General features: G+C 44.0%; 1 protein-coding gene across 4 annotated transcripts in view; it reads right to left on the bottom strand.

Moving 5' to 3' along the window:
• FAT3 (FAT atypical cadherin 3) overlaps nt 1-12,347 on the bottom strand; it is a gene marked incomplete at both ends in the record, with an annotated part of 305,089 nt that overhangs the window by 203,790 nt on the left and 88,952 nt on the right. For all 4 annotated transcript variants that reach the window (XM_084226346.1, XM_084226344.1, XM_084226345.1 and 1 more), the window contains one exon: nt 5,542-5,856. In XM_084226346.1, coding sequence (XP_084082472.1) covers nt 5,542-5,856 — 315 coding nt within the window. The remainder of the gene's footprint in view (nt 1-5,541; nt 5,857-12,347) is intronic.

Here is a 12,347-nt window from a genome sequence, read left to right on the forward strand (position 1 = left end):
AAGAGCATGGAAGGAAAGGGAGACCAAGTCCTCAAATTCACCATTGCCTGGAGAGCCCCAGAATCAATGTCTTTTGCCCCTGCAAGGTCCTCTCCGCTCTTCAACAGGGCAAGGACACTTACAGGCTAAATGACATTGAGCTACTCATGCTATGACATGATCTGCAGAGCTGATTTCCATCACACACACGAGCTGCCAGAAACAGCTCCATGGCCAACACACATGAGGAGACACCCTTCAGGAGGAGCTGACCTGCAATCCCATCGAAATTCAAAATACATTTTCTAACTAGATTACAATACCACCTAAAACATACCCTGGAGAAAGACTGCAGGTTAGACTTAAAAACAACAACAACAAAAAAAAGCTAATGGCCTTCATTTACAAGATATGGAAGAAATTATTTCAGAAGTTGGCTAAGAGTTTAGCAGCATGGATGGAGCAGTCAGGACAGGTAAGTTTCCCTTGACCACAAGAACAGGCTGAGAAACCTAGAAACCCTCGATGACCACAGGGAAACCCTCCAGAACCGCACAGAGCAGCCCCCTCCTCAAGGTCTGCTCTAACAGCAGCTATAATATTTAGGTGTGACAGAAGGATAATCCCTGCTCCATTCCTGGAAAAGTTCATGGCCAGGATTCACGGGCTTCTAAGCAACTGGTCTAGTGGAAGGGGCAGGGGTGTTGGAACTAGATGGTCTTTAATGTCCCTTCCAACCCAAAGCATTCCATGATTCTGTGATTTCTGGGCTGAAAAGAGACACTGGGTACCCAGGATCTGGGTACTGCTGGCAGCCATCAGGATGTGGAGCAGCAGCAAACCACTGGATTTGTCTCAGTCTGTGAGAGCAAAGATGTGTGGGGATTTCTCAGGACAAGGCAAAGAGAGGCAGCTATAAAAATCAGGATGCATGACAGGAGGGTGAAGCACTATTTTAGCATGGCAGAGCAAACGTGGCTTTCAGACCCAGCAGGATTCTACGCCAGCTGGCTTTGTGAGTGCAAAAGAAAGCAAAGCCCAGCCTGCTGAGCAGAGTAGCATTCGTACCAATTAAATTCTGACATTCACTAACCCTGTATTAGCTTATATAAATATTAATACTACTTCACTGTGAAAATATCCAGAGTCTTTCCAAATCTAGGTGCAGATGTGACAGTTCAGAGACAACTTCCAGAGGCAGAGTATTGCTGCTCTGCGGAGATGTACTGACCTACATGCACTATTTCTAAACCTACAAGTGCATCCTGCCTTAACCACTGCAGCAAACACTATTTCAGGGGTGCCAGGGGGTCTGCCTCCTGTTTAAATGGTGCCAGCAAAAGGCTAAGCAAGGTGTGAGCAGATTTTCCAGACACACAAGCATAATTTTAGAGTAAATAAATTAATAGGAATGTGCACAAAAGTGAAATTTGGTCTGTTGGCATATTAGTTAAAGAATCTCTTAAGTAATCTGTGTTAGACTGAAGAGAAGCTTACTGGGTTTGTTCAAAATACATTAACACTAAACAAAGTAATGCAATGGCTTGAATTAAAATTCTTTTTTTCCAAAGCACAGAAACATAATACATCAACTCAGTAAATTACCCCTGTGCTGTGAAATTAACACCCATATACATGAAATAAAAGAAAGAATTTACAGCTCTGATCAATCAATTTTTTTTATTAACTCCATCTTCTCTTTTATTTACCTTTCCCCACATGCCTCTCGCCCAAGAGAGACTCGGCTCGGGCCAAATGCGGCGCTCCTGGGAGCTGGTCAGCCCAGCTGCTCAGGCAGCAGCTCTGCCAGCCTCCCCATCTCACACCACCCACAAGGGAGCACAGCCCTGTGACCCTGTGCTCTGCCAAAGCGACCCCAAGCACAAAAGTCAAGCTCTGAGGAAAAGGCTGGGCTCTCCCAGCAGCCACATCAGGGTTTAGGCTGACTTGCAGCTGCTGAAGATGCTGAGCTCCAGGAATGCCTCCCTTGCTGCTGTGGGTAGACACAGCTGGGAAACAAATGCCCAGGGGAAAGCCTTTCCCTGTATTCCTGTAACCCCGAGAGTCACCTCAACTTTTGGAAAAACATGTTTTTTACTCCCCTCACAAAACTGTGCTTTTGCAATATATTCCTCTTGCCCACACTAAAGGAAAATCCCATCTTGTTCTCTTGGACCTGCTACACTTAGGCTGCAGTGTCCACCAGTTAGCAGAACAAGGCTGCCTTGTTCTCAAGTGTAAATGATTTATGGTTTCACACGTGCTCATGTGCTTCATTATTCACTTAGTACTTGTACCTATGAATATCAGCTCATGAAATAAAAGTGCGTACCAAGGTGCAAACTGCTGCTTGGCTGTATTGCAATAAAAATATCAAGGTGAGAAAATAAAAAGGCCTTCATGGGAGGTTGCCCACACTGCCTTTCTAATCCTGACACACATGGGCAGGCTGCTCATGTTCCTGTCCTCTTCCCTGGAGCACCCATATAAACCCCAAGCCCAAAGAGGAGGGCCCTTGCCACCACGTACTTGTGCCCTCACAGCAGAGTCAGCCCCCAGTGAGAGCATGCCCAGGGTGACTTCAGTGCCCAAATCTTGCTATTAGTGGCCTTTTAGCAGCTCTTCATTCCTGCAGGAGCAACTCTTCATCTCTCTAAAACCCACAGCGCAAACAGCAGGTAATAATCCTGAAAGGTCTGAAGCCTGCCTTCAAACAGATCCAAATGCACACGATTCATTTGCAGTTGGACTGCCTAAAATAGCCACCACGAGCTGTGCCAGTCCATAAAAATGTAGGAAGTGACAACTTGTCTATTAAGAGGTTTCTTCTGTCTACAGATATGGCATGCAAGGAGTAATGCTGCTTCTGCTATCCAGATTATCAATCATGAGTGTAAGAATTGGCTGCAATTATGATCCTGAATTAGAACCAGGAACAAAACCTGGACTCCCTGTGTCCCCCCTTAATCAGACACCTCGTGGTCCGTGTGCCTCCAGAAACCTGCCTGACCTGCATGAGCTACAAGGCAGCTGCAAGTGAGCTCCAGAGGAAGGCAAACACTGTCACTGCTGACCTCCAAAGACAACTGAGAACATCCCTATGCTCCAGCAAACACCCCGTCTCTTCCGTTGCTTCCCACCAAAAGATGTAAAAAATGCAGGATGCTGCCTTCATGTTGACTCTCAGCAGTGGATTACTCACAGGAGTGAGATGTCAGCTTGCTGGCAGTGTTGAAACTTCCAAAGTGACACAGAAAATAAAAGATCCCCTTTCTCAAATGACTGTTCTCCCCCGACAGCAGGATCATGCTCATTCAGCCCACGTAGACAGCAATCGCAGCATATTTGGGTTCACATTAAACCTTTTCATCTTGATTATACAGCATGCTGTCGCATTTAGGGCTGCTGTGCAACGCTCCACGTGAATTACTGCTGTGCCGAATCCCAGCAAGAGCATGGGGCTGGCAGGCTACAAACCTCTCCTGGGTGTGCAAAAGTCTCCTGTACAAAACAACTGGAGTGTAAATTACAGTCTTAGAGAAAACTAGTGCACTGCAGGGAGGCGCCTGAAAGGAGCCTTGTCAGAGACCCCCAGGGGCACTCTCTAGGAAAATCCATTATGCTTTTATTTCTCGGACATCAGCATCCTATCAGGAGAAAGCCTTCTGATGTGAAGGCCTGGTGCTCCCCTCTGGGAGAAGGGATCTCTGCGCACACACTCTCCGCCAGCCTCATCGTTTTCAAAACAAGCTCCAAGAGGCCTCCTTGCCCAGCTCTCACTGGGCTCTGCGTTTGGCACTGAATTGGATAGGAAAGGGGATGATTTATCCTCTCTATAACAAATCACAGCCAGTCACTAGCAAGGATGCTCACTGAGTGTAAGGGGGCCCTTTGGGAGTTGCCCAAGCAGCAAAGTTACTCATCCTGAAGCCTTTAAACTCTCAGACAGCAATTTCCACAGTGCAAATGAAGATTAACCACTGCCAGTGTTAACTGTGAGAATAAGATACCACTGCTAGGGAAGAGTATCCTGCCTGCTCTCCAGAGGGACAAAGAGCCAGCCCATAGGGTGTGCCACCAGGCTAGGGTGCTGCAGGGCTGCCATGTGCCCTGCTCCAGTCCTTGTCACAGGCTCACCCTGGCAGATAAGCAGGGCTGTGCTGAGCAGATTGCTCTGCGGGAGGAGCTGACGGAAGGGAAGCACAAGCATTAAACACTGTGAGTCCTAACTCTGCTACTTTGCCCAGATGGGATTTATGGGGTGGGGAGGGGGAGAAGGGATGCAGATGGAAGAGCATCTTCGGCCATTCCAAGTGTTAAAAATAAGTGAGATATGCGCCTTAGGGCTCAGCAGATTGAACACAGTGATTATACATTCTCCATAATTCTTCACCTGGGCTTATGCCTGAGAAGATCCTGACCCCTTCTTATGCCACACATTGCAATAGGATTGCCCAACCAAATGTTGAAAGCCTATTTAGTGAACATCATTTCCATACACAAAATTAAAAATGCTCCCTGTCACGTCTATTCCTTCTAGTTTTTTAGCTGTTTAGAAATTTGCAGGATATAAATAAACCTTAAAAAAAAAATCAAAACCCCAGAACAAAACTAGGACCATGAAAACAAGCAGGAGGACTGTGTGAATTCTCTGAACTATCTTCCCAAAGATCAGCATATTGCTCTGAAAGTTCCCCTCAACTCTCCAGCTCCATATCATGCTGGAGGGTCCCCAGAAGCCCAATGAGTGAGAAAAGCTGGGTACATGCTGGAGTGAGGAGCACCAGCTGCCAAGCACAGGTAGGCACCCAGCAGGTGCCCACCCATCCATGACCTCAGGCTACATCTCCTGAGGCAGTTTCTTTATCAGCCTCATTCAGCAAAGGCACCTGGGGTACAGACACGTGCAGAGCTGCTCTGCATGGGTGCCATGCTCCACTGCCAGCTAACAACAGTATTTTAACTTAAAACAATCACCAGCTCTGCCACGCTGCACCCACAGCTACATCCCCAGCAGTTCTAAATCAATGCAAACACATGGATTTGTTTTAAAGGCCAGAGGGACGTTTAGGTCACCTGAACTGTCTTTTTGTGTAAAGCAATCTGTAGAATTAAATCCACCTACTTTAACGTGGAGCCTTATTACATGTGCTGGCCAGCCATCCTGTCACTCACCCCAGTGGGGCTACACCAGCTAATAAAGAATGAAACAGCGCTCTGCAACCTGCAACAGCTTGAATCTGCTTCCTAGGACCGCCCTGCAGACTCAGGGCAGCAAAGTCCCATCTCTGTAGACGCAGGGAAGAGGCAACAGCCAGCAGTGATTCAGTGACCCAGGGCAGAGTGACTGCTGCAGCAGCACATCTGCAGCACATCACCTGCCAGCGCCTTCGCACACAGAGGCAAAGCAGAATTCTTCAGACACATACAAGATGCTTTAGTCAGAGAAGCCACCAGAAAACAGAGGTTTGAAAAGCAAACCAGTGCACCCTGAAGGGGTGAAAGCCAATAAATATGCAAATTGTATTCTCCCACTGCCCTGAGGCAAAAGGGTTTTGTTACCTGTTTTGGGATTGATTACAAAGAAGTTCTGGGGATTTCCACTTGTAATCCGGTAAGTCAGTTTTTCATTAGTGCTGGAGTCAGGGTCCTGGGCTTGGATCTGAATGACAGATACATCCTTTGGGGAGTTTTCCATGATGACTGGGTAATAGATAGGCTCAGAGGTGAGAGGGGCATTGTCATTCACGTCCTCCACTTCAATGTAGACTTCAATGGTAGTGTAGAGTGGGACAACACCATGATCGGTCGCATACACCGTCAACCAATAGGATTTGGTGGTCTCCCGGTCAAGAACATCGGCTGTGTAGATAACTCCTGTAGAAAAACAGCAAGCAGAGGATGTCACAAAGAGGATCAATAAGACACCACATCTATTTTCATTTGGCTGTACTACAGAAATGTGTTCAGCATATAACAAAGGCTTCACCCCTTCAAGAGGAGCTCCAAAATTCAAGTTGTTCAACAAATGAAAAACAGAAGCCTGAGCTCAGGAATAGTTTGTGAACTCAGCTCAACATCTCAATCCTTCATCCCAAGAAACTGAGAGGGAGGGAAGGTAAAAGGATGGCTCTTCATAAATGCCCTAATGCCACAGCCATTTCTTTACTAGAACTGCAGCTGGCAGAGCAGCAGAAAAAACACCATCATTTTCTGCTTTGTGACGCAAACTTGGATAGACCTTGGTAGGGAGGGATACAACCAGTGACAATGAATTGCACAAAATAAAAAAAAAGAAAAAAAGAAAAAAAAAAGTCGCTTTTCTTTTCTAGTTCCTGCCTGTGCCCTTGCTAAAGAAGAAAACCTAGGAGGCAATTTAAAATTAATCCATCCGAGTTCAGAAAACAGACAGTATATTTAAAATTGAGCTCACTCATTGCACCATGCCAAAATCCTGGATAACAAGCAATCAAAAGCTCACACAGTAGCCCTTAGACAATGAATGTAACAAATATATTTCTATCCTCTTTTATCGCAGAGGAAGGAAAGGCTTGGCCACTTTACCTACTGGTGTAAGAAAACATCAGTTGGTTTTCCACCTGGTCCTAAGAAACTAAAAAGAAAGTCTGTCTGTGTATAAGGAGATTAAAATGTTCTTGATATAAGTGTCACAGAAGTGGTGAGGAAGTGCATCTTCTTATTTTGATGCCGGTGTGATTCTGGCTCAGAGCCACAGAGAGGGACTGAATTACCAGCCCCCTGTCTGAACTGTCCTGGCACGAAGGGCTCCTTTCAAAATTCATCCTCCTCCTGACATGAACACCTGGTTTGTGTCCAGCTGGAACCACATGACCCTTCAGGTCCCTTCTAAACCAAACCATTCTGTGATTCTCTGATAAAGCAGAAACTCTGCCACTCTAAGACTTGCTTGTATTGGCATAATCCAAACCTTCACTGGCTTAAGCACTGACCACAAGTGCACAGAGGACCAAATACACCAGAACCACACACAAAATCACACCAGCATCAAAATATGCAAATTACCATCCTCACCAGTTCTATGACAAATGTATCAAGAACACTTTCATCTCCTAATACAGCATCGTTAAATCATGAGAGATTTAATCCACACTAATGCAGTGGATCTCAAGCTTAAGAAATACTCAAAAGGACTGTTTGCAAACCATCAAATCATGTCAATAGTAGATGGAAAATGATAGAGAAATTGCAGGGCAAAACAGGAACACAAGAAACCTGAATTTAGTCTCAGATGTGATACTATTTAGATACTATTTAGAACAAAATAATCAGTTAATCATTGAGGACAGAGCTGCTCTAAGGTCAGCACTAATAAAACATATGTGTGTCTTTTTGGCTTTGGGGTTTTTTTAAGGATCCGACTGCACTGTTCCCATGACAGCTTCAAGTCTTAGAAAAGTTTTCAAGGTAGCACAGAACCCAACCATGCAGTCACAGAGATGTCACATGCTCCTGCCTTATAAGATACATTTATTTTTTAATACTACAAATTTTTTTCCAAGTTTTGGATTTTTTAAAATGTCTTTTAATGCTAGTTTGAACTGAGAAGTGTACTCTTAGCATTTGATCAGCCATATAATATAGGAAGGGGAAAGGAGCAGCACTGATTCTGGTCATTTATGGGCTTAGGTCGTTCCGTAGTAACCTCAGATCCATGTCCTTCTCACTCAGATGTATTATTCACCTATCCTAGGTGAGCAGGGCAGCACTGGAGGACAAAAGCAGAGCGTATTCTAAATATTCTTGTTGGCAGCAGCCTGTGCTATGTAATGAGTTTCTGTAGAAACATAGGTGAAATATACGGTGAACTGTGATGAAAAAGCCCACAAGTCCAGAAGAGAAATTACACTGCAAGGATGAGAAGTGCCCATAACAACCCATAGAAATAAATAAAATAAAATAAATCCGCACAGGAAAGAATCACGAAAAAAAAAAAGGATGAATATAAGTGATACTAGAGATGATGATTTATTCAGAAGACAAGAAGAATTATTTTACATCTTTAAACAAAATTTGAAATAAATAATTTTCTCCCCCAGTGAGAGCACAGAAGGTTTTAGCAGATTAACCTATGTTTATGAAGCTGAATTTCACCGATACTGAGGTGATAATAAATCTATCTTCTGAGTCATTCCTTCATTTTATAAATCCTGGCAACAGTCACTTTTCATTTCTGCATTTCAGAAGGGAAGGATCATTGAACAAGCATTAGCTACTGCCAACAGGTCTGCTACACTGGTTCTTACTTTTACTTTTGATTTATTAAAAGGTCCCAGATACAATTAATTGCTTTTCCTCAATAAGTCTTGTCGTTTCACCTGTCAACACCACACAGCAGCTTGATAAATAGGAAGACTTTTGTTCACTTTCAGGTCTTCCACATGGAAATCCTTTTATCATCCTGGGAATCCCTTCTACCACGCTCTTCAACGTTTTGTACAAAATGCCTCCTTGCTGTACACCCACATATGGATATAAAGGTAACGCCCACAAGAATACACAAGCTGCCCAAATATTTAATGGATCACTCCACACAGGTGTGGATGACACCCTTCCAAAGGAATGTCAAATGCCAGCTTCACATGAGGTGTTAACCCTTGAAAGTAATGATGATATTTGGTCTTCAACACTGGCATGAATGCACAGAGGCTGACAGAGCTGACACCAGGAGCTGCAAAATATTCCCATGGCAGTCCACAGATAGGCTCTCACTTTTTTTAGCTGAGAGAAAGGAGGGGAATATCCTTGGATAAAACCACGATAAATTCAGAAAACACATCACTTACTTCAAAGCTCATAGATATTAACAGGTAATAGCTCCTGCTGTTATAGGAGCAGAAAGAAGGAGAGGCCTTTGGGAGCAGCTCTAAGGGCTTTTCTTGGATGGGTTTTTGTGGTGCACTCTTACAGCTGCTTGCCAAATAAAAGATAAAAGTCAACAAAGTAATGATGCCTGAACTAAAAAAATCAAGAAGAAACAACTGCAGAAATCATGAAAATTTAAAAAGGACTAAAAAACAAAAAGTTCCAAGATTTTGCAGGCTCATTTTTGAACAAGACAGATAAAAGAGATGTTCTCACCCACTGGGTTGCTACACCATGGAGGCACTACAGCGTTTTCACACAAGACAACTGAAATCCAAGCACACATCTGTGAGTCAGCTCTTTATGTCGCCCTTGGCTGGATTTTGCCGTATCCCTGAAGGTCTGGAGCCAGCACTACCTGGGGTCCAGGGCAGCCTCAGAAATAAAGCCAGCCAACAATCCAAAAAGCAGAGCCACTAATATGCTTGCCATTGCATTCCTCCAAGTACATATGCCCCATGCAATTTGCCAACCACCACGTGCATTACAAACACTGTAAGTGAAAAATAACAACAGAGTGCATTAGTTGCTGAATAAAATCCTCAGCACATTTAAATGTAGATTAAGTGCAGCCCTTGGGCTCGGCAGTTTCTCTTTAAGGCTTGTTTTCCCTATTTCCCTGAGAAAATAATGGGATAATGTTTTCTGTATGGCTCCTGCATTGGACACAATGAGACATAGCATTATGAAGGACAAAGGTGTAAAAAAAAAAAAAAAAAAAAAAGAAACTATTAAAGAGGATGAAGAATCTGTAAACTGGGTTTCCCTCTTTCCTCTCCCACTGATTTGCTGTACATCTGTCACCAGACCACTTCAAATGATGTGGTCCACCCAAAAAATATCTGAAAGTCATGTATTTACTGTCACGATGAGAAACCTGAGAGGCCCTTAAAACAAGAAGGGATTAGAGAAAAGCATTATTTCTTTCATCGCCTCCTTTCTGCCCCCTGTTTGTTTACTTTATATATTTGACAGTACTGTGTATATAGGTAGTGTGATGGATGGACCTGCCACAGCTCTTTAGGAGAATGTTTACTGGAGCTGTCAGCCTGGCTGTTTACATAGGTGCCCATCGCCATGGATATCTGCTACACACATACGTTCCTCCTAAAAGTCAGATCATCCTTCATGAATACCCTCAATAGCACAAACATTGAAAGGAGTTCAATTCTGTTTAGTTTTTCAAGGCAAGATTAAAAGACAACTTGGTGGTCTGTAAGAAGCTGTGCATGGAAAAGTCAAAAGAGAGTAACAAAGCTCTTTAATCTAGCTGAGAAAAGCAAACTGAGGTCTGATGGCTGGAAGTCAACGGCAGAAAAAGGAGAGTGCAAATATTCAACAAGGAGGATATCCAGCAGGAGCAATTGCTAGTCAGGGACAGGCCAGAATCTCCCATCATCTGGCACCTTGGTACTGAGACAAGACAATAGAACCTATTCTTCTACCCTAGCTTTTGGCTGAGCTGCAGAAACTAACATAGAATGTGATTTTGCTGAGTGACTCAGTAGCCCATGCTATAAAAGTTGCCAGTAGAAGTAGCCATAAACGATGAACAAGACATGGGGAAAGAACACTGACTAATGAAGTATCTGCTACTCTTCCAAAAACTATCACACAGAAATGCCACATAAAAACACTTAGTTCTCTCCTTTTCAAAATACTGCACTAGTTTTGTAGGTGGACATATTGCATCAGTAATCAATTGAGAAGAGTCTCAGTGACAAAAGATGTTGCTCATTTTGCTCAACCCTTTTCAGAAGTATGAGTTAATTGCACAAATGTGCATCTCAGACTGGGAAATCAGGAAAGGTTAGATAAGGTGAATGGCCCACTTATTTCCAGAGCCTGGCCCAGGAGCAGCTGTAGAGGCGGGCAGGAGGAGTGGGAGGCAGCAGAGGCAGAACATGCCCTCATCACAAGCTGCAGCACAGGATGGAAGTGGCACTACAGTAACATACTCCCAGATACTCCCAGCTACCAGAGTGCAATATGCCCATTCCCACCCAAAGCCAGTTCCTTGCTAGTGCAAATGCAAGGTTTAGTGGTATAAGTCACCATAAAAATATATGACCTTTAGGGTGACTGAAGCACTAAGGGTACCACATGCACCTTCCTGACTCCAGACTCAGGATCCCAGCAAACTCCCTCCATATGCCCAAGGGCCACATCGGTTTCTGCCATGAAATACTAGAAAAGAACCTTTCCAGAGCCTCCATCTGCCTCTCCCTCCTCAATCTTCCAAACAAAGGGGCTCAGTGCAAACCAGCTACAAAGCAGAAGCTGGTTAGCCCCCAAATTAAAATGACAGAAATGAGGCCATCAGGAACACCGACTAACAGTGAAGTACTCAGGGCTGTTACAGCCCTCAAAGGAAGAAAGAGAAAAATCACTGATTCCAAAATGCTACTAATTATTCATGATCCTTTATCAAACACTCTGTGAGTCTCCTGGAAGTAAACACAGCACCTTGGTTGTCACCGAGCTGTCAGCCAAAGGTCCTCGTTTACATTGCCTTGCTGGGAAAGAAGTAATAAATAAAAGTAGCTTGAGAAGAAAACAGTTGAATAATGAGTTTTTAATTTTTTTTTTTTTCCGTTTAAAATACAGAGGGGGAAGAAAGAACTTGCATACCTCATCCGGCTGCACCAAGGTGAAGGCTTTACACCTGCCTACCCACACTCCTACCCCCAAGGTCTGGCTGGATCTTTCCCTCACACATCGGTGCACAGGAGAGCCATGGAAAGATTTGTGAGTGCAAATGCAAATGTCGGAGCTAATTCAGATTCCTTGCATTGAGCAGAGATGTGATTTTTGAAGGACACTTAGTGGAGAGCTATTGTAAGCAGGAAAAGTTTAAAAAATGTTGCAAGCCCATTATTCATCAAACCAGTGAATGTAAAATCAACCAAAATGTCATGATTTGCAGATAGGAATTTCACAGCCAATTAAGGAGGAATATTTATGATTTCAAGAAAACTAACATTATACCTAAGTGATTGTTTGGGGTTTTTTTTATTTAGGTCCTTCACATAGAACAGTTCTGTCTGCATGAAAGCAGAGTGCATATACATCTTTTGGGAGATATTTTATTCATTAAAGGGTAAATTGTAAATATAACCCAAAGGATTATACAGTTTAGCATAAGAAAGACATGAACCTGAGCACCAATGGCAGACTGATTCAGCACACTGGGGCCACCAAAGCCAGTGGGAATCAGAACAAACCATAGATTATACTGACCCCTTTTTAAAGTCTTCTCAAGCCATAAATAACCAGGGCCAGTCCTGCATGTGGGCAGCGGTATCACATCAGCCACAGACTCAAGCGGAGCATGAAGGAGACCTATCGCTCATCCCCCCCACCGCTCGCAGCCGGCAGCTTTGAAAATCTGCCTCCTTACCCTGGTGATTAAACACCATCTCAAGGCCTTCCTTTAAGGCCCCCCACTGCGCCAAGTGTGCCCT

The sequence above is a fragment of the Fringilla coelebs genome (genome assembly GCF_963513975.1).
Source record: "Fringilla coelebs genome assembly, chromosome: 2".
In the NCBI taxonomy this organism is placed as follows: domain Eukaryota; kingdom Metazoa; phylum Chordata; class Aves; order Passeriformes; family Fringillidae; genus Fringilla; species Fringilla coelebs.